The sequence below is a fragment of the Brassica napus genome, chromosome C5 (assembly GCF_020379485.1).
Source record: "Brassica napus cultivar Da-Ae chromosome C5, Da-Ae, whole genome shotgun sequence".
In the NCBI taxonomy this organism is placed as follows: domain Eukaryota; kingdom Viridiplantae; phylum Streptophyta; class Magnoliopsida; order Brassicales; family Brassicaceae; genus Brassica; species Brassica napus.
In genome coordinates, this window is record NC_063448.1 from 4300595 (window position 1) to 4322750 (window position 22156).

The following is a 22156-nucleotide window of genomic DNA, read 5'->3' on the forward strand; positions in this document are numbered from 1 at the left end:
ATGTGGTTGAGTGGGGTGTGAGTTGATTGTGGCTTGTTGTTGAGGTGATTTTGAGTTCTATTTTGTTTGGTATCTGCTTTATTAAGGTTTAGAATTCCTAATAGATTTGAAAAGGCTAATGACTTTGACATGCTTTAGACATCGATTTTACATAGTTGTTTGGGATCGGGTTTGTTATTTGAATTTAATTTGTCGATAGTGTATATACTTTTGTTATTCATTTGGTGCATAGCTTTGACTCTGTTTTCTTTTAGAGGAAAACACATTTGCTAGTTGATTATATTTTGTTTCGAATTGTGTTTCTATGTAGTTTTGAATTGTCTAATAGACTAGTAAATGTGAGATGGTAATATTTGGTTTGCTGTTAACTTATGGAATTCATGTTTTTTAAGAATGGCTCACCAGTTGCCTAAACGCATTCTTCAAGAAGGAGCTGAGACGCAGATTGATAAGATTAACAACACATGTAGACAGACGCTTCTGAAGGCGGTAAAGGTTGCTCTGAAAGATGAGTATGAGGAAGTTTTGAAAGACCCTGTCTTCGGGCCTCTTCTGGCGATCATAGAGAACAACCTCATCTACTCATGGAAGATTATTCACAGCTTCATGTGCAAACAGCTCAGGGTTTCCAAGCTTCACGAGCTGTGGTTTCTTTTTGCGAAGAGGCCTCTTAGGTTTTCTATGCAAGAATTTTATGATGTGACTGGATTGAAGTACAAAGATGAACCCGACGTAGACTTCATTAACTGGAAGAATGATAAGGGGTTCTGGAGCAATGCGCTGAAGACCAGTGCGAAGATCAACTTATATACTATAAGGGATGAGCTCCTTAAAGTGTGTAACGAGTGGTCGTATGTGGACAGAGTGAGGTTAGTGTATCTGTCTATTATACAATCATTCCTCATGTCTAAGGATAGGAAAGTGTATATCCCTCAAGAATACATCCGTTTGGTGATGGATTTTGAGAAATTGAGGATGTATCCTTGGGGTCTTCGCGCTTATGATGAGCTGATTGCATCAATACTCAGAGCAAGAGAAGATGTGCATACGAAGAACAGCTACGTGTTGGATGGATTCTCATATGCGTTTCAGATATGGATTATGGAGGCAATTCCAGACATTGGTTCTATGGTGGGTAAAAAGATAAAAAAAACGTGAAGAAAATGAGATGTAAGAATTGGAAAGGTAGTGGAAAAGTATCCTACCAAGATATAACCAGCCTAGAGTCCCACTTTGATAAGGTATCTGATCTTTCTTCTATTAATATTGAGTTCAATAATTGTTCAATGTAAGCTTATTGTTTCGTTTGTTCTTGCAGGGAGAGGTGTTCACATTTATATCATCTACTGGTGATTTCGATGTGATTGATAATACTGAGTTCCTTAGGGAAGATGAAAAGAAGGACGAAAGAGTTGGTCGTATTGTTGAATTGATCAATGCCAAACAAGATTGGACGCATTTCGATTGGGAAGTTGAGTCTTTGCCTGCACATATGGACCTTTCTGATTCAGAACAAGATGAACCGGCTGATGTTGCAGAGGAACCGTCTGTTGTTGCAGAGGAACCGACTGTTGCTGCGAAAAGAGGCAAGCGCAAGCTAATTGATCCTGGTGCCGAGTCTCGAAAGAAACAACTGCTTTGTCAACGTGCGGCTAAACACAACAGTGGTGTCCCTAGTGAAATGAAGACCTTCATTGAAGGTTTGTTCACCGCTTCTTTCAACTCTTTTAAGGAAGTGGTGCAGAAGGACATCCATGAGCATTTTGACAACGTTGCCAATGAGGTGGCTCAACTCAAGGAACAAGTCTCTCAGATTAAGGGTCTATCGGATACAGTGGGAAAAGGCAACGCATCTGAGATTATGTCTCCTTCAGCAACACTTGGGAAAGACCAAGGACCATCATCTCATAGTACGGGTCCTCCCGCAGCAAAGGAAAAAGGCAAGGCATCTGCAAATGTGGATCCTCTTCCGGTTCGTCGTAGCCCTCGGCCAGTAAGAGAGGTAACCAAAAAATGAAGCTCTGTAATATACTTCTCTATGTATTTTGCTATGTCGACTCTTTTGTAATACGTAGGATGAATTATCTTTTGTTGTAATTTCCTTGTATTGTGATATGTTATATATCGGCTTGTATGAACTAATGATGATGACTTGTGGGATTGACTATTTTTTAATGTATTTTTCTATATTTTGCTATGGACTGTCTTTTTTAGTATTAATGTTATGCTTGTTTTTATTAACAGGATGTTCAAGCTGATGAAAATGAAATGATCGATTTTTTGAAGAATTTGACCAAATCATCGAGATGTGTAGATAAGGGGACCCAAGACTCTTTACAAGAAGCCATGGGAAACCTTTCTCAAGCATCTCATGTTAAAGGTTTTGATCCTTCACAACATCTGGATGGTGATGAACCAGCTGACTTTGCCACTCCACTGTCTTCATTTAAGCCTGCGGATTGGAGACCACCTACTCTGAAAGACGTGGACTCACATGAGGACCGGATACATGATCCTGATTACTCACTAGTGTTTGTACCTGAGGAATTATGGGCCAAACTTGTTGACTGGACCAAAACTTTCAAGTAAGTTCACATTTTTAAATTTTTTTACAATTCTACCATTTTGATACTGAATTTTGCAATGTAGAGAACTAAAAATTAGACCATCAATGCTCACAAATGAGTTAGTATCTCGTGTCGTGGGACCTTCAGAGTGGCTTCTGAATAAGGTGAGTTATTAACTTGTTGCTTTTTATTTTGTGTACACAAACTTACAGTCTTTTATCAAATTATGCAGGAAATTGATGGTATGATGTGGTTATTCACTGAGAGGACTTCCTTGCGGCGATGGTTTCCAAATAAAGTAGCCTTCATGACGTGCTTGTTCAGTAATCAAATTACGAACTCTTACAACGAGTATAAGAAGGACAAGAACAAATACAAAGTAACAGGACTGCTACAACAGTACGGCATTGGCGAACTTCCAGCACACGGACGAACAAGACTAATGTGGGATCTTGACGTTAACCGCATGTATGCGCCCCTAAATGTCGGTAAGCACTAGATCTCTATGTGCGTCAACTTTGTTACTCGGTCGATAGAGGTCTTTGACTGTGAGGGACTGAGACACCCCGGTGCAGTGGAGCCATTTGCAGTTCTCATCCCTCGAATTGTCAAACCCGTTCAGTCTTCTAAGAGTCGGCAGTATCATGTCAAGCAGTATACCGTCTCCTACGCCTCAATGCCCTTCTTATTGAACAAAAGTAGCAGTGACTGTGGAGTATATGCCTTGAAGCACATTGAATGCCATCTTCTAGGCTTAGACTTTTCCCTGGTGAATGACAACAACATTCGTGAAGCGCGGCAGAAGATTGCTTATGACCTATGGGAAGCTGCTATTGATCATGTTCTTATTGAAAGGATGGCAAAATTCACTCCCCCGATGACAATTTCAAGTGCTCTAGTGGAACTTGAATGAAGTTCTTTCTGTTATGACTTGTGTAGGAAGTATATTGTTATTTGGTGCTTTTATTTGACTCTTTTAGTTACCATTTTTACTCCTTTAGATACAACCTTATTTCACTATTTTATTTGACTCTTTAAGTTGCTTTCTCTTTACTTTTTAGGTGACAATATGAAACCCTATCTATATCCTAAATGACTGATATGCGATGACCTAATTCTTATCAAAACATAAACGAAATCAAAACCTATATATACCCTAAATGGCAGTAAAGTAGGACAAACTATATTAAACCCTATACCTTAAATGACACTAAAGAAGACAAACGATTTCAAACCCTATACCCTAAATGACACTAAAGTACCATAATCTATTTGGTGCCAAAATTTATCAAAACAATCATTAGTAATCTGAAAAAATCATGATAATCAAAACAAATCTTTATAATGAAAACACATACAAGTTGACCCTAAACCCCCATCCGATTAGAAACATTGTAAACCCTAATTATATTGCTTATATAAGATCATTAAATGGCCACAAACACTGCATCTTGCAGTTTTTTTTCTCCTACTTCTTCTTACAAAATCTCTCCTTCTCAAAAGAGAATGACGAACAGGAACAACAATAGAGCGATCCCTTCCAGATGCTGGTGTGGAAATAAGATTGTCACTTATGTTTCAAAAACCGAGGAGAACCCATACAGACGATTCTTCAGATGTGAGATTGGTTTACAGGTAAATCTGAAATTTCATTACTCCATATTCTTCTATATGTCAATTGATTTGTTTTGTGTTTTGAAACAGAGAAAAAAAGAAAATCATCTTTTTAAGTGGGTGGACGAGGCTCTGCTTGATGAGATTGAAAGGATGGCTGAGCATCAGGCGAGAGTTGCTGAGGAAATTGAAGATCTGAGAATTTCCATGAAGAAGACAGTGCAGAAAGAAGTTACGAACCATAAGCATTCGCTTGATGTAGGTTGCGTAGGAACCCTTTTCAGTTTGTTATGTCTCTGGTCCAAATGTGATTGATATTGTAATGGTTATCTGATTCAAGTTACATTTTCAAAGATTGAACCAATCTGATTTCCAGTTTTATTGTCGTGTTCTGAACAACGTTGTCAAAAAAACCTAATTTTCATAGTCTCTGAAACATAGTATCCTAAAAAACGTGAAACATAACTTGCATAAATCAAGATGAACAAAGTTGAAACATAACTTTCATAGTCTCTGAAACATAACTTGCATAAATCAAGATGAATAAAGCTTGCGTAAACAGAACTTGCATAAAGTCTGAAACATAGTAACAAAAAAAAAAACAGGAAACATAACTTGCATAAATCAACATAAACAAAGCATGCATGAAACGAACTGAGTATCCTATATTGCTCGATCACATGTTCTCCTATCGTGCCCTCGAATTCCACATCGGCTGCATTTGCGACCTTTAGAGCCTTGATTTCCTTGTGACGAACGGATCTTATCTTCGGTTGTCTCGTATCTGCGTTTTTTTTTCTACCTGCAGCTCGTCTAGACTCTGGAGGAAGGACTTTCGTCTGCTCCACATGAGATGGCACAGTCCAAGCATCTTCAGGGACACTAATAGGATTTATGCTTTCTTCATAAGCCGTGCGCCATGACGCAGTAGTGTATATGTCGTCTGTGAGTGTGTGTGCTTGTATTCCAACACTGAAGTCTGCTTTTATTGCGTGCCTGCATGGGATTTTCATCAGATCAAACTTCCCACAAGAACACGTGCATCTGACCAAGTCAACCATGCAGTCAAAAGTGTCACCTTGAACCAAAAACCTGTCATCGCTAATTGGGAAGACCTTAAACTTTTTACCCTTCTCAATCCTTCTGTCAATCTTCTTCTCCACAGCAATGGTCAGTGGCTTCGAGTGCTTAGAACTTAAAGTTCTACGTTGGAAAAACCATCGAGTCATCATTTCCCTAATGTTGTCCATTAGAGGTATTACTGGAAACTCTCTAGGCGTACGCAAAGCAGAATTTATCGACTCCGCAGGGTTAGTAGTGTTGATATCATACCTGTAACCCGGGAATTGACAACGAGCCCACTTCCTCACATCGGCTTCTATGAGATAATTTCCAATTTCAGGACTAATAGAGTAAATAGCAGTGAACAGCTTACGAAAATCAGCAGCTCGATAAGCTTTAGAAGCCTTTGCAACCAAACCAGCCACACCTTTCCCACTAAAATATGTTACAACATTATTCAGCAAGTGGTAAATGCAAATTCCGTGATGAGCTTGCGGGTACACGTTAGCAATAGCTTTAGCAATCGAGGAATTCCTATCAGACACAAAAGCTAAACTATGCTCGTCAGCAATGACCGCATTAAGTTGTCTCATAAACCAGTTCCACGCAAGGTCGTTCTCTGAGTTGACAATTCCAAATGCAATAGGATATAAATTCGTGTTTCCATCTAATGCAGTAGCAACCAGTAATACCTATTTGTATTTGCTCTTCAAGAACGTCTCATCCACAACAATAACTTTCTGAATTGCAACATAGAAACCGCGAAGACTCTGACCAAAGGAGATGAAGAGGAATCTGAATCTCCCTTTAGAATCCCTTTCATAAGACGTGTGTGACCCTGGATTAGCTTCCCTCATCATGTGCAAGTATTTGAGAATTTTTTCATAGCCTTCCTCTGGAAGGCCTTTCACTTTGTTGATTGCATACTCACGTGCATCCCATGGCAAAGAATAGGATATCTCAACTCCATGTTCTGAACGCATATACTGGACTATATCATTAGATCTCGGCCCTTCTTTAGTAGTTTCATACATATGCATAATCAGAGTACCAATTGTTTTTGCTGAAGCTGTCCGAACAGAACCCTTCATTTTGGATGGAGCACATGAATGATGAGGTACATACTTTTTGATGATAAAATAAGATGAACCAGGTAAGCCCTCTGCACGAACACGCCAGCTGCAATCATCATCTGCGCAACGAATGTACCACACTTTTTTATCCGATTTGACAAGCTTATAGTCGAAATTATGTTTCATTGCACATATTTCGAATGTTGCCTTCAAAAGCGTTTTCGAAATAAAATGTTGATCCTCCTTCACAAAATCCACCAAAGAAAATCGCACATCATTTCCATTCCTCTTCTCTTTGTCACACCATTCAACCTCTTCTTGTGAATCCATAGTTTAGATAGGAAAAAATAGAGAAGAAGAAAAAAGAAGAAGAAATCGTGATAGACAACGATGAAGAAGACCACAATTTAGGAAAAATAACAATTAAAAAAGAAAAACAAAATATTTAAAAGATTTAGAGAATATTTCATAACCATTTTTAGCAAGATTTCCGGATTTTGTTTACTAACCGTTATAGAACTTGCATTCTACCAATTTAGAAAATATAATAATAAATAGGATGTAATATACTACTGTAGTAGATATAAAGACATGTTGTAGATTGTATTTTCTGGCGTGGTTTATAAAAAGGAAAGATTTAGATTATATTTTCTAGCGCGGTTGATGAGATGACATTGTTTAGTGTTTTAAATCTACCTGAAATATAAAGCATAGAAGAAATCGTGAACTTCATATTCTACCTTAGTAGTTGAATACGTTTCCGTTATAATGTGCAGCCTACATGCTTTAGAACATTGTGTTTCTTTCAGATTACATATTCTAAACCGCCGTAGATGGTAGATATGGTTAACTAGCACATTTAGCCAATTTTCAAATCATTATGTAAACATCTTTTGATGTCAAAAATATTTTTCTCACATGCACATGCTTGTCTACATTAAGTTAACTATTTTTCCATATTTTTTTCCTTTGTAAAAAAAATAATATGAATTTTTATATACAAAAAAGGTAGTCAATGTTCAAATGTGTCAAAAGTTAATTTAGTTCTAAGGAGACAATACTTTAGATATTTAGTTTCGCAAATTTCCCTTCTTTTTTTTTTGGAGGAAATTCAATAGAAAAACTATCATTGAAGATGTTCTTTGGGTTCTATAGTAAACCCAACTTCTTAACTTGGTCCGGCTACATTGATAAACTCAATTAATGGGTTGGTCTGGTCACATGTATAATATTTTTTTTGTCATCTTTACAATTTAATAGTAAACCAAACTGAAGTAAGAAGATATGAAAACGTGCAAGAGGCTTTCTTTCTGAGAATAGTAACTTGTAAGAGCTGCTAACGCCATTAGTCACATAGTTTATTTTCAAGAGATGATAAAATGCATTTAATTTTACATAAAATCATAAACCTCTCTAATACTTTTATATGCCCTAAACAAATTGTTAACAACATGTTTTGTATCATATATACACACACATATATATATATATATATATATATATATATATATATATATATATATATATATATATATATATACCACGCAAACTTTTATAAACTTATTCAATTCCATTGATATTTATTAAAGATAATGTTATGAAGATATTTGTATTTCATTATTTTTTATATTATCATCAACATTTTAACTATAATCTATCACAATTTATTAAAATTAATTTTAATACATTTAAATAATATTTTACTTATATTTTATATAACTTTTACTTATATTTTATATAATTTTACTTATATTTTTATATAAATTTATTAAAGTTTATATGTAAACATAATTTGTGATTTGTGAATGAAATGACTTTAGAAACAAACTAACAATAGTGTCACCATTAACTAGATATATGTTACATGTTGGATTCTTATATTATAGGTATTTTAAAAGATTAATATCTTAACTTCTTATAAAATTGAGAATACTTTAACTGATGAAGAAGTTGTTAAAACGTCTGGTAACAGTTTTCTTAACAAACTTATCAATATGATTTTGTGCATATATTATAGATGGACACATACAATAACACATGCTGTTACAACCACCGATCGTGTTTGTTCAAATTAACAAGCAACAAGATCGTGGTTGAAGGTGCAATTTCTCGAATCTCCACTTTTGGAGGCCCTCAAGATCACAATTAAAACTAGATTTTTGACCCGCGTTAAAACACGGATTATGTTTATTTTTTATATAAAACCGATAAATAAAATGATACAAATTATAAGAAAAAATCTTATTAAAGCTTTTAGGGTTGAAAAAATATATTTGAACCCAAAGAAGTGAATCAAAACCAAACAAAAAAAAAATTATACCAAATTCGAACCAAAATTGGTAAGAGGATCCAAAATTTTGGTATATGAAAAACTGGATCTATACTTAAATATATTAGTTATTTTTAAATCTTAAATACTAAAAATATCCAACACACTCAAAAATACTTGAAATTATCCAAAATATGTGAAAGATAGTTAAAAGTATATATATATATATATATATATATATATTCAAAAATACTCAAAAACAAATACCCTAAATACCTATTAGTTTTCTATCTAAATAGCTCAAAGTAACTAATTCCATGTTAATCTTAAATATTTGGCATACAATATTTAAATTTATATGTTTTATATTATTTTTGTTTTTGGACTTTACGGTATCTTGAAATTATTAAAAAAATTATATAGTTTTAAATGAATATCTGAACCTGAATTGAACCCGCAAAAATTTGAATCGAACCCGAAATGAAATTTATAAATATTCAAATGGAACTTAAAATCTCTAACTCTAAAAACCCGAAACCAAAATATATTCGAACCAACCCCAAATAGAGATTCTAACCGAATAGACCCGAACCAAACTCGAACGGATACTTGAATATCCATCCCTAAAGTATTTAGTGATTATTGTTAATATTATTAAAAATCATTGGTTAAATATATAGTTAAGATCTGGAAATCAAAACATCTAGATTAATATTGAACATGCAGTTAAGAAGCATTAAAATAATGAATAGTGTATGTGTGCGGGGCAATGCATCTTTTACTTACTATAGCCATTATCATGAAAAATATGTATAACCGGTGAACAATCCCTTGTTTTACTGCTGAATGGTTTACTAAATTATAATATTTTCCTAAAAATCTTCCATTTATATTCAATATATGCCCAAACATTTAAAATATTAAAAGCAATATATTTGGTAACAATATTTTGAAATTATACATAACAAAATCGGTAATAGATTTGCTCAAATCATTTTTAACTCTGTTTATTATTAAAATCATCAATTGAAAAAAATAAAAAGCCATACGGCTTAAAATGTTAATAAAAAAAGCCATATGACTTCAACTAATAATAAAACAGATCTACTTTTTTAAATAATAATACTAAAGCTGTTCTACACGAACTCAAAAAATAAGAAATGCAGAACATAGTACACAGAGCTCTCCTTCTCCTATAGTTGAAAACGTCAATGAAAGGACTTTATGATCCTCTTCTTACCGAAAACCAGCTTCTAAATTAATTGACTATCGCAGCAATCTGTGACCATTCTGAACAACATAAGATTGATGTATGTGATCTCTTATAACGCTTTGAGCGATTTCAGTTGTCGTAGTGTTATTGATATCCAGTGTATGGTCAAGAGACCATGCCTGAATGAAGGAGACACCAATCGTTATTCCTTCAAGAAGGTAATGAAACTGAAGCATATCTTCCCTTGCGTCACAGTTTTACAACTCAAAGATGATCCTATGGTATGTAAAAGTTTAGATTATTGATAAGTATTTGGTTATCTAAATTTTTAGATAATTGATGAGTATTTTGTATTGGTTAATATCGGTTAGTGTTAATAGAGATAAAATTGTATAACAGAATAATAAGAGATGTTATATTTATTTATAATGAAATGTGAATAAGTCCAAAACTTAAATGACAATATTTTTAAGTAGATAAAAAGTAGGAGTCTATTTTAATAGAGTAGATATGGAAAGTTAGTGTTTTTCTCTCTATTTTTTAAATTATTACTACTACATAATATTTTTTCTAGTTTACCAAAAAAATAATATATTTTTTCTAACCAAAATATAAATACAAGTATAGGATCAGAAGCTTGGGAGTTGGTCGCTGGGTGTTCTTATTGACAATGGCATCTTCGAGCCAATTGTGTTGGCCATCATTCCTTTTCACCCTCCTAACCGAATATGCAGAAAGAGTGGAGTGGAGGGCGAGATTGTGAACAAGCATGCTTTCTGCCGGCATACATCGACTCAGATGGGATCCGGCTGTTATCCTGCAGTGGAATTGACAAAGTGGCATACATGCGTAATATTGAGATCTCACTGTCAGAAAACGATTTTCAGCCAGTTCAAGACCTTGAGCTACTAGTAACTCGTCATGGCTACTACAGCTCTAAGATGCTCAATGATACGTTCTTTTATCATGGAGGACCAGATCATCTTAAGTCAATAGCAGTTCAGCTTACAGTAGATTATATCCTTATATATTTTGGTTTCGTATTGTTTTTGTTCGTTTAGTTTTTATTTATCTTATTTGTATCTTCAAAAGAGTCACAATGTTCGTTTTGATAATTACTTACTAATGATGTTTAGATTGCGTATATTTTATTCTTCTAGCTCAATTCTTATGTCGTACTCGTAGCTGGTTCAGTTCTCCCAAAACAGAGTATGCAAGTCGTGGAAGTTAAAATGCACTGGACACACAAACATGTATAACTTTGTTGTGGATCAACTTACAAATTTACACAGTAGACACCCACACACGTTTCATACATTGTCTAAATTCATACCGTACCAAATTAAACCAAATGATCTTCAGTTTCTATACTAAAAATGAAAATTCAGTTTCATATAGAAACCAAATAGTATAGTAAATAGTTATTTTTTTTTTAATTTCATCACATTATTATAAAGAAACACGAGATGCAAAAGCCCTATATATAACCGGTGGTGGTAGTCCAGTGGCGCTTGAGGGAATAAACCCAATACGGCGAACTCTGGTTCGAATCCCGCTGGCCACACGGATATGGGCTATTGCTTTTGGCTCATTTGAATGCCCAGGAGAGGGTCTATCCGTGGACTGTACCTCCACCCGGGGGTTAGGTCCGTGTCTTTAATAGATCTGGATTTAACCTTTCTTTTTCAAAAAAAAAAAAAACCCTATATATATAAATTTATATAAACGTTTGACAACAACATTTCTTAGGCAGTTTAGGAGAAGGAGAAGCACATGCTCCATAATAGTAGCCCTTTTCAGCACAGTCATTTTGACATTCAGACCATCCGTCGTATGTAGGTGAACACAAAGCGTTGCAGTGCTCATATGATATTTTTTTCTCTGCACCGACATAAAGAATAATTATTTTTATTCGATATAAACATGTGTTTTACCGGTCCCGTGTTTTAGTAGTTTACTTTTACATATATAATTATATAACTTATCAACAAAAACAATTATGTAACGTGTCTACACAGTAGAAATTTTAACAGAAGTTTTGAATCCATTTCTAAATATGTATGCAAAACACAAACCAATGGTATTACAAATTCGATATGGTTAGCTATTGTTTTTCAATAATTAATGGCAACTGAAAAAGTTTTCGTTATTTTCTAAGCATACCTGAGACCAGAACGTTAAGATTAGACAACGAAACTGCTAATGTAACTACGAGTAAGCAAGTCATCAAAGTTTTTGTAGAACCCATACTGATTTTTTTGAATGAAATGTATTGAGAAAAGATCTTTATTTTGTGGATACTAAAGAGAAGTTACGTGTATATATATATATATGGATTTTTAAAGTTAAAATTCCTAAGCTAAGTTTGTTTTGGGTAAAAGCTACTCAAATTAAGTATTTAATGTAATAACCTCCAAACTAATTTTATTTAATGAATTAAATTCATTTCTATATTAGACAAGTCAAAGACATTTTTTTAGTTAATTTTTTTTTGGTGACCGGAAATCTTATACTATTAAGTTCATTTCTATATTAGCCAATCAAAAGACATTTTTTTTGACAGCAATAACATCTGTTTGAATAGTTGCAGATATCATTTACTTAGAATCCTGAAAAATTTCAAAGATACTAGGAGTGATGGGTTAGAATGTAACTGCAAGAACTTTTCTATATAATTTAGTCTATAGAATTTTTTTATTTAGTTGTAAAAGATTTAACTTTAAAATTGATTGATACAATAATATATTTTTTATAGCCAAAAAGATAGTGTTTTAGAAAATAAAGGTTTTAAACCCATTTTTTTATGTAACCTAAAAAAACAAGATAAAGTATGATCAGTGATTTAAAAGCTGCAGATAAGCTAAAGTCAGCTTTTATAATCCAACCAATCACCGGTTTTTTTTCTCTACAAGCGAGTCAAAATATGTTTTTGTGTGATTATTACACTGACATCTACTATTTGAATACTTGCAGATATCATTTAATTAGTATCCCAATCAAATGACAGTTTCAAAGATATTGTTTTTTCTTACACCACTCCCCAAGCTTCTACGGCATTGCTTCCTTTCCTGCTTCGGTCAGAATACTTTCACTCGAGTCTCCCTCGTGTGAAAATCTTGAGCTACTTCTTTCATGCCCATGTTTCCATCGTTCCGGATGCGACTTATCTGCGTGAACCACCCTATCATGTGCATGGCTCTCCTCCTGATCACCTGATGATCCTTCTCTATGCTCTTCTTTTTTTGCTCTCCTGTCAGAACTAGACCAATGGGGTTCTCGTGTCCCTCTTCATCCTCCAGCCGTTCTTGAGTTTCTGAATCTGAGCCTCTTCTGCCATGACGCCTTGAGCTTTTCCGTCTGTGACCCGTCTCTCCCCTGCCATCGTCATCTCCATCAGGAGAATCATCAACGGAATACCTCCCATTGATTCTTTTCTTCATCACCCGGTGTCCATGAGAGTGTTCAGACCATTTGCTATCATGACGCGTTGTCTCCTTAGCATACCGTCGCTTTTTATAAATCTCCCTCTCTAAACTACCGTCTCTAGTACTTCTAGGACTTTCATCTCCGCCATGACGCTTCTCTTCATGCCTACTAAGTTTGTGTCCACGAGTATCACGGTCCACGAGTATCACGGAGGTTCTTACTGCTTCTATGACATGGTTTAGATCCAACATTAATATGACCATGGTCCCTCGATCTAGATTGTCGTGAAGGTTGCCTGACACGGAAACAAATCACATGAGCATGACGCTCCATAACCATATTAAGCAGTAAATGCACTGAGCAAGTTAATTCAAAGATCAGGCTACCAATATAAATTAAGCTACCTATGTGAATCTGTTGGTTGATCTGATCTTAAATCAGATAGCGACCCTGAATATTCAAACTCCATGTGCTTCACGTATTCATCTGAATAACCAAATAATGCGAATCCAGAATCTTGGAGGTGGTTTGTCATTGTCAGCCCATTCATAGTCTCCACCAGGGTTTCGGAAACAGTGTATAAAGTTGCAAGCAGATCCACGAGAGCACGTCTGTAAAAATATATGGAAATCGTGAGCTAGTGATAAAGCAAGAAAACGAATCCCAGGGCATGTACTAGATGAGAGTCATACTTTAAGCCTGGAGTTCATGTACTCCCCACAGATGGCAACTTTCCATCTTGAGATGTTGACAACTTCGCATGCTATCTACATGAGGAATGTGCAATTATAATGGAAAAGAATGTCAGCAAGCCGAAAGCAATCAGAAATCACGCCTCGGTGTACACACCAGCAAATCTTATACACATATATATATATTCGAATTGCTGAATATGAATGCCGTCCTGATTTTGGAAATTGAATAATGAAAGATAGCAGATGGATACCACAACTCAGCTAATTTAATACGCATAACTAAATTCTACAAGCCTTCATTTGTTACTGCTAATAACATGATTATACCAAGACTATATGTCAACGAGTAGCTTTCTAGCAAAACTGTGTGTTTAAAGGAGAAAAGCCGACAGAAGATTACTACTTAAAATAAGACTACGAATGACAGTATAAACAAAACGCTATGAGGATATGAATGCATATCGGAGAAATGAAACGTCTCATACAAGTGGGTTAAAGCCTCCAAGGAAAACAGTTTACCAGCAAAATATCGACCGTTAATGGACTGGTAGGCAAGAATAGATGATTCCAGTGATCTGTAGTGTACGTATACATTGCCCTTCCCATTTCTACACACCTGAAATGGACATATAAATTTTCTTTTTGAGAAAAGACGTCCATCTAGAGGAAATACTCCTTTATTTAGTATTGGACATGTCTTCTCAAACACGGGATCAGGAAGATCCGGTTCCTCAGATAATGATATGGGATGCAGGCCCTGCACGGGTACGCCAACTTGGTGCCGTCTCACGTACCGGGTTCGGCTGGGGGACGGGTACGCCTTGGAAACGTCCCCAACACGTGTAAGGTGAACCCGGGACGGCCTGAGTCAGTGGGGACGGGCTTGGTCAGAGACCGGAGACGTCTCGGAAACGTTTCAAAGCAAAATAGACGTATCCTTTGATTTTTTGTGTTATGAAGTATAAACTTAAACCATATTTATTTTTAATTGGTTGATTCTATTAAGTCTGAAAAGATTAAAAGATGTAGTTAAAAAATTTAGAGGTGTAGATGCTAAAAGTTTAGAGGTGAAGATGCATAACACAGAGGCAATTTTGGTCCAAAACTTGAAAACCCAGTAATTTTTAAATTTCGTAAAGAAGAAGATGACATCGTGTCATGTGACGACTATATATGCTTTGACTTTTAAATATCACACTTCATGAAAATTTGATTTAGTGGTTAGTATTCAGAATATCCAAAACGATAAAATAATGTCATCACCTAAAAACCAGTTAAAACAGAGCAAAACAATGTTTAAAATTAAACTTTTTGTAAAATTTTATATTACTTATAGTCTTAACTTGTGATTTGTATACAATATATGTTATACATATAAGGATTTTATCGCCATATCCCAGCCGTACCCGTATTTTAAATTTTTGGTTTTGCCGTTTTCCGTCCCGGTTCCCGTACCTGTGTCGGGGCTGCTTAGATGCAGGGAACCACTAATTATCACAATACATGGCCAAGCGTGGCTTGCAGGTTCAGAAACTAATATTTAGATTTAGTATAAAATGAAGGCTAACATTAGGAAAAAGAAAATAATCGACAGACCTTAAAATTAACAAGTTCTCCATACTTCTGGAACTCCGTATGAACATCTTCATAAAATTCTTCGTTCAGCTTCCTTATCTGTATACTGCAAGGAAGACAGGACAAAAAGAGGGCAAAAGTAAACTATAGAAAGTGACTAAAAGCAACAGAACCATGTGAGATCCAGTAGTTTTGATATCATGCAAAACCAGGATAGCTACAGCCTTATGAAATTATACTGCATTAGTTCCTTTTCAGACACTACTAGCCCAACGCAGCCAGACCGCATGAAGGACACTTGTATATTCTTAATTCAGGAAAACCAAGAAGTTCTGAGGTATTGAGCATTGGATAAATCACTTTTCACATATCAAACACCACCTAGAGGAAATCACATAAGAAACTCAAAGAACGAGAGGCACTACTAATATAAGACAAAAAATGCGTGCATATAGATAGATAATCAATCAGTCAAGTAGGATACAAAGAAGTGAACTGCAACTCCAACCCGGCCCAGGTCATAATCATGCACCTCCACTGAAGGGAATCCATAAATGTCTGATGCAAGTTAAAGAAGATAATAAAGAAACAAACAGGCAGAACTCCGCAAATCCAGAGCACACAGCAAAATCAGAAAATGAAAGGTAAGATTAGTAGAGAAGAACTGATTATTATCAGGATACGAGCATCACGAGATGGCAGCGCATACAGACCTCAAGCCCCTCCTCATCCTCCTGCTCCCAAGCAATGCCAGGACCATTATACATATTCTTCATAAGTATAGTGCACGATTTATCAGGGTAAAAATGAAGTCTGCTGCAACGCGGGCCAAACCGACAAGCTCCAGTCTTTAAATGGAAAGGACAATGAGCGAGCATTAAGAAAAAAACAATAAGGCAGATTGATTTACATAAAGAGTAGTAATACTACCTCAACAAAGGGATAGAGCAATCACCTGCTCAGTTCCAAAGTTAGGTACTTCATGCGCAACACTATCAAGCTTGATCTGTTGAGCAGAACTAACATTCTCTGATACTTGGGAAAAGCTTGAGTTCCCGGAGGTAGAGGATTAGATGTAGGCCTGTCAGCATAGCCTCTCCACATTTCATTCTCATCCTTTCTAGACTCCTCTAGATCCTTGCAAACCGGGGAGTCCTAGCTGGTTCACCATTTGATATACATCAAATAAAATTGGATCAAACCATACCAAACCGGAGAACCCTAGTTGGTTAACCAGTTGCTTGGTCGGAGCTCCCCTCTCGTTAGCTATTGAATTGAAATGAGAGAACTTTCATCTCGACTTTTCATTCCTTCTTCATCTTCTACGTACGCCCTAATCACACTATACCTTAGTAAGCATCACTGCTTGATTCCTCCTCGTCTTTCTCTGTTTCTGGGTTTCGAATTTGCACACTAAAGTCTGCGTTTTTACTCTGTTTCGCTTTGTAAAAGTTGCATGCTTTCTACTTCCCTTTCGACTTTCACTTTGTCTCTCGACGACGCGCTTCATCTCCTCCAACGTTTCCTTACCTCCTCAAACCAGATCAAGCAGATCCACTCTGTTCTGCTTACCACCAACGCACTGCTCGCTTCGAGCCGTAAGACCAAGTTCGTCTACAACACACTCATTCGATCCTACCTCACCACAGGACACCACAAGACTTCTCTACATCTCTTCAACCACATGCTCGCAAACCAAGTCAAACCAATCAACCTCACTTTCCCTTCTCTCATCAAAGCATCTTCCTCTTCCTTCTCTCTTCCCTACGGCCTTTCCCTTCACTCCCAAGCTCTTAAACGTGGCGTTCTAACGGACCCGTTTCTCCCGACTTCGTTTGTTCAGTTCTACGGCGAAGTCGGTGATCTGAGAAGCTCGAGGAAGGTGTTCGACGAAATGTTAGATCCTTGTGTTGTTGCTTGTAATAGTATGCTTGATGCTTGCGGAAGAAACGGAGAGATGGGTTCTGCTTTCGAGCTATTTAGGAGAATGCCTGTAGTACCTGATGTGGTCTCTTGGACTACTGTCATCAACGGGTTTGGTAAGAACGGTTCACACGCCAAAGCTGTAACGCTTTTTAGGGAGATGGTAGTGGTGGTAACGCCCAGTGAAGCTACTTTGGTTAGTGTGCTTTCTTCCTGCGCTAATTTAGATCGAGGAGGTGTTCATTTAGGGAAGCAGATTCATTCTTATGTTATGAGGAGGGAGATCATCCTCACTGCTACGCTAGGTACTGCTTTACTCGATATGTATGGTAAAGGCGGTGACTTGGAGACGGCGTTGATCATTTTCGATCAAGTTTATGATAAAAAGGTTTGCGCTTGGAACGCGATGATCTCAGTTCTTGCCTCCAATGGTAGACCTGAGAAGGCGTTGGAGATGTTTGAGATGATGAAGGTAAGGAATGTGGATCCGAATGGGATTACTTTACTTGCAGTGCTCACGGCTTGTGCTAGATCTAAGCTTGTGGAGTTAGGTGTCAAGCTGTTCAGTTCAATATGTGGTGAGTACAAGATCACTCCAACGTCGGAGCATTACGGTTGCTTGGTTGATCTCATCGGAAGAGCTGGACTATTGGCTGACGCGGTGAATCTCGTGAAGAGTTTGCCGTTTGAGGCTGATGCTTCGGTTCTTGGTGCTCTTTTGGGTGCTTGCAAGATTCATGAGGATGCTGAGTTGGGGAATAAAGTAGGCAAACAGCTCATTGGACTGCAGCCGGAGCACTGTGGCCAGTACGTGGCGTTGTCGACGCTGAAGGCTTTGGGTAACAATTGGGCAGAAGCAGAGGAGATGAGGAAGGTCATGATAGAAGCTGGAATACGGAAAATCCCTGCCTATAGTGTCTTGTCTTAAGCCTGACTAGAGAAGTGAGAATAGATTGTTTCAGACACAAGAGTTACTGTGTAATCTCTGTTGAGGTCAGAACATGTTCTGTCAGTAAATGTGATATAGTTCGCTTCTGTGTCTTCTGTGAAACTCTCACTTCTCGTAGTTCATTGTTATGGTTTGCAATATTCTTATGAGCTGAATGAACATTAGGAGAAAGCAAACGCACACATAAACACAAGTTAAAGAACCCAAGTTCTACTTAATTAGGATATGTTCTGTCCCTGACAGCCATTATTGTTGAATATATATGTACACTGGATTGACTAGCAGCTTCGTTGTTAAACATGATCAAGAGCTTACTTGAAAACTAAATGTTCTTCAGCTCCATCAGCGTTCCACCAAGAACTCTTTTGAGACCATTCTTCTGTTCTGAAGTAAGCCTTGACGGGAACAAGACATCTAAGTTGACTCTGAGGTCTCCTATTTTCAAAGGGTCTTCTTTAGTTGGCATTCTTTCGTTTGGGATCACAATCTCCTGACCCGGTTTTACAATATCCAGAACCGGGATGGTTAGGTTCCTCCCGTCCAGAGTTGTTAAGCTAAGGGTGACTCCGGTTAAAGCTTCTATCAAAGAGACTTTCTTCTTGACAATCAGATCAATACCGTCTCTTGTGTAAACCGGATGAGGTTTCTCGTCTACAACGAAAGTGAGATCAGCAGGAGTGACACCTGGTTCTTGGTTGCCTCCTTTCTCAGGGAATGTGATCTTCGTGCCTTTCTTCCAACCTGGTTTTATCTCTATCTTCAAAATCTCGTGTACTATCTTTGGCTTCGTGCAATAAAGATATCATCAGAATGACACAAAGAGATCAAAACCTCCGTGCTGATCGTAGGCATGGCGTCTCTGAGGATCGCTGAGGACGTCATAAGCTTCGGAGATCTGTTTGAACTTGGCTTCAGCTGCTTTCTTGGTCAAGGGGTTTTTGTCAGAGTGCCATTTCATGGCTAGTCTCCGGTAAGACTTCTTGAGATCATCGTCGTTAGCGTTTCTACTCACCTTCAGCACATTGTAATATAGTTTCCCCTAAAAAACCCTGGATAATGATGGTTTTATATACTGGCACACCAGTTTCTTACTTCACTAACCTACATATATAGCTGCAGCGAATCTTGCAATTTTTCATCTCCCAAATAGTATTCATATCCTTGACTTCATGTGGCACTGGAAAGAGTTCATTCGCGGATTTAGCGAGCTTTGCAGTCTCGGGCATGAGAGGCTTCACAACGGGTCATCACAGAACCTCTCTGCCCATTTGAACAGAGAAGGAGTCTCGGTCTAGTCAAGAAGTTTATGGTTGGCGTCCCACTCGACAACTCTCCATGAATCCGAAAACGCCGCCTATAAAAAGAACTGACAACATTTGGATTAACCTCAGTTTCAGTCCAGCAAACACCTTTGAGATCCAATGATAATTTTATTATAAACTATTTACTATTTATTCAACTTTCACCACAATATAACACTTTAGTGATAGTTAGCCATTTATTGATTAATAGTTAAGCACTTGGAGCACTTGATAAAAAAAAGGCACTTGGAGTACTTCTGTTTTTTTTAAACGTTATCAAACAAAAATATATTTTGTGTAAATTAATTATACAACTAAATTTAAATTAAAAATTATGTCATTCATAGAAAACAAGGAACATATATATTTTTTAAGAAAAATATTATATAAGATATTCGTTTTCTTATTATATGCTTTAAGTTTTTAACAGGCTTCCAATTAATGTCATATTGTTTTTTTTTTGTACTCTAACGTCATATTGTTTTTAAGACGATTTTGCAGAGAAATTTGCCATAATCATTTTCTCCAAGAGATGCAACATTTTTATGTAGAAGTTCAACAATACTATCACACCAATTTTCCAGTGCTTCACGCAAATGAGTTGTAACATTCAAATCTGGTAATAATCATTAGAGTACAACATGTTTTGTCTTAAATTTTTTAAATGAAAAAACAAAAATATTTGTTGCCGGTAGCCTATGGATTTTTATTGACCTTTGTTCTGTATTTAGTCAGGAATTGACATCTTTGTGTTTGCCACTGTGGCTGCGCTAAAACAAACACAAAATCAAAATCAAAAATTCAACAAAATGTTAGATACATCAATTAACTCATGTAAATATAACAACTACAAGATTGTATATGCTTGCAAATCGTGATCGCTTGCTATAATCCATACAATTTACACTTATTTACGATTGAACAAGTGTCATCATCTTAATTAACATGGAACATTCTCTTCCACAAAATAGAGGTCTCTACCAGAAAAAATAAAATAAAAACCAACTTGCACTTGTTCCACATCGACTAAGTATCACTAAAAGGAATTCTTGGAGTCTTCTATAAATACATAGACAATGTCTCCTTTCTTTTCATACAATTGGACTTGTTCTCTGGCCCAAACTATTGTCATTAAAGTCAAATATTTTCGGTTTAAATCAGTTTTAGTCAGCCATTTAGGCGATTAATCGGTTTTTAAAAAGATTAATCGGTTTTTAAAGTATCACTAAGAGGAGTTCTTAGAGTCTTCTATAAATACATAGACAATGTCTCCTTTCTTTTAGACAATTGGACTTGAGAACAGAATGTTTGCCACTGTGGCTGCGCTAAAACAAACACAAAATCAAAAATTCAACAAAAATGTTAGATACATCAATTAACTCATGTAAATATAACAACTACATGATTGTATATGCTTGCAAATCGTGATCGCTTGCTATAATCCATACACTTTACAGTTATTTACGATTGAACAAGTGTCATCACCTTGATTAACAAGGAACATTCTCTTCCACAGAACAGAGGTCTCTACCATAAAAAATAAAATAAAAACCAACTTTCATTTGTTCCACATCGACTAAGTATCACTAAGCGGAGTTTTTGGAGTCTTCTATAAATACATAGACAATGTCTCCTTTCTTTTCAGACAATTGGACTTGTTTTCTGGCCCAAACTATTGTCATTAAAGTCAAATATTTTTGGTTTAAATCAGTTTTAGTCAGCTATTTAGGTGATTAATCGGTTTTTAAAAAAATTAATCTGTTTTTAAAATGATTAATCAGGTTTCTGATTAATTGAACCGATTTGACCAAAATCACGGCGGTTAACCTCAGTGGAGCGCATAGACCCGCATTTTAGAACACAAAGTTTACTATTTATGTTGTGCACATAGAATGTACCTAGCTCAACTAAGTTTTTATCTAGCAAACACCCTTAAAAGTCCATACAAATAAGTAGCTTTAATTTTAATTATAAGCTATTTATTATTTATCCACATTTTCATTGTAGAGCATTTTAGTGATAATCAGTCACTTAGTGATAATTAGTCACAAACAGAGAATGCAACACACCCATGGGACCAACCACAGAGAGACAGAGTGAATACTAAAGAGATTAATAATCCTCAAGATATTTTGTTTAATGTTCCAAAACTATCAAGTAGAAAGCCACCCAAGGAAACACGTGTACACAGTTTAGAGTATCCTCTCAAAAAAACTCAAAATGTTCCGCAAACGCTCAAAACAAAAAGGGAGATAAAAGTCATGTCACAAGCCTCCTTTTGCAATGATGAAAGTCAACCCTCTAGAAGGAGAAGTTCTCTCCATGTTAATTGCTTGTGTCAAACATATTCTAGCAGCTGTGCTACATTGCCTTCATCGGAGGCTAAAATCGTGTTGTAACCAGTTCTCTCTACCTTCTTGAGAGCCATAGCAAAGTCCTTATCGCTTGTGATGAGGAGGAGAGTCGCAGGAACCGGTGTATTTGCCATC

At 36.3% G+C, this 22156-nt stretch overlaps 5 protein-coding genes and 1 pseudogene across 5 annotated transcripts; 3 read left to right on the forward strand and 3 right to left on the reverse strand.

The window, feature by feature from the left end:
* Window positions 1–393: 393 nt before the first annotated feature.
* LOC106368383 lies at window positions 394–3480 on the forward strand. Its single transcript, XM_013808334.1, has 6 exons — window positions 394–1131; window positions 1319–2002; window positions 2245–2585; window positions 2650–2731; window positions 2800–3055; window positions 3104–3480. The coding sequence occupies exons 1-6, from the start codon at window positions 394–396 to the stop codon at window positions 3478–3480; spliced, it is 2478 nt and encodes an 825-aa protein (XP_013663788.1).
* Window positions 3481–4073: 593 nt separating this feature from the next.
* On the forward strand, window positions 4074–4496 carry LOC106368374 (uncharacterized protein At4g04775-like). Its single transcript, XM_013808325.1, has 2 exons — window positions 4074–4202; window positions 4272–4496. The coding sequence occupies exons 1-2, from the start codon at window positions 4074–4076 to the stop codon at window positions 4494–4496; spliced, it is 354 nt and encodes a 117-aa protein (XP_013663779.1).
* Window positions 4497–4715: 219 nt separating this feature from the next.
* Window positions 4716–6646, reverse strand: LOC106368368. Its single transcript, XM_013808319.1, has 3 exons — window positions 5981–6646; window positions 4862–5935; window positions 4716–4757 (listed from the first exon to the last, which is right to left on the reverse strand). The coding sequence occupies exons 1-3, from the start codon at window positions 6644–6646 to the stop codon at window positions 4716–4718; spliced, it is 1782 nt and encodes a 593-aa protein (XP_013663773.1).
* A 6008-nt stretch (window positions 6647–12654) lies between these two features.
* On the reverse strand, window positions 12655–16645 carry LOC106350499 (annotated as a pseudogene).
* A 115-nt stretch (window positions 16646–16760) lies between these two features.
* Window positions 16761–18506, forward strand: LOC106350490 (putative pentatricopeptide repeat-containing protein At1g10330). Its single transcript, XM_013790374.3, has one exon. The coding sequence runs from the start codon at window positions 16951–16953 to the stop codon at window positions 18343–18345; it is 1395 nt and encodes a 464-aa protein (XP_013645828.1). The 5' UTR covers window positions 16761–16950; the 3' UTR covers window positions 18346–18506.
* On the reverse strand, window positions 18463–19168 carry LOC106368361 (dnaJ homolog subfamily B member 1-like; the record flags this gene model as incomplete). Its single annotated transcript, XM_048756840.1, has 1 exon — window positions 18463–19168. A coding segment is annotated over one exon (480 nt), but the record flags the coding sequence as incomplete, so codon positions are not given.
* Between the last annotated feature and the right edge of the window lie 2988 nt (window positions 19169–22156).

What these genes read in the sequence shown, in the direction of transcription:
- LOC106350490 (XM_013790374.3), top strand. Translation starts at nt 16,951, where the DNA reads ATGCTTTCTACTTCCCTTTCGACTTTCACTTTGTCTCTCGACGACGCG.
- LOC106368374 (XM_013808325.1), top strand. Translation starts at nt 4,074, where the DNA reads ATGACGAACAGGAACAACAATAGAGCGATCCCTTCCAGATGCTGGTGT. An exon ending in GATGTGAGATTGGTTTACAG is followed by an intron (nt 4,203 to 4,271) that starts GTAAATCTGAAA and finishes GTTTTGAAACAG; the next exon opens with AGAAAAAAAGAAAATCATCT.
- LOC106368383 (XM_013808334.1), top strand. Translation starts at nt 394, where the DNA reads ATGGCTCACCAGTTGCCTAAACGCATTCTTCAAGAAGGAGCTGAGACG. An exon ending in CAGAGTGGCTTCTGAATAAG is followed by an intron (nt 2,732 to 2,799) that starts GTGAGTTATTAA and finishes CAAATTATGCAG; the next exon opens with GAAATTGATGGTATGATGTG. An exon ending in GTATGCGCCCCTAAATGTCG is followed by an intron (nt 3,056 to 3,103) that starts GTAAGCACTAGA and finishes CTCGGTCGATAG; the next exon opens with AGGTCTTTGACTGTGAGGGA.
- LOC106368368 (XM_013808319.1), bottom strand. Translation starts at nt 6,646, where the DNA reads ATGGATTCACAAGAAGAGGTTGAATGGTGTGACAAAGAGAAGAGGAAT. An exon ending in TCTATGTTGCAATTCAGAAA is followed by an intron (nt 5,936 to 5,980) that starts GTTATTGTTGTG and finishes AAATACAAATAG; the next exon opens with GTATTACTGGTTGCTACTGC. An exon ending in AGGGCACGATAGGAGAACAT is followed by an intron (nt 4,758 to 4,861) that starts GTGATCGAGCAA and finishes ACTATGTTTCAG; the next exon opens with ACTTTATGCAAGTTCTGTTT.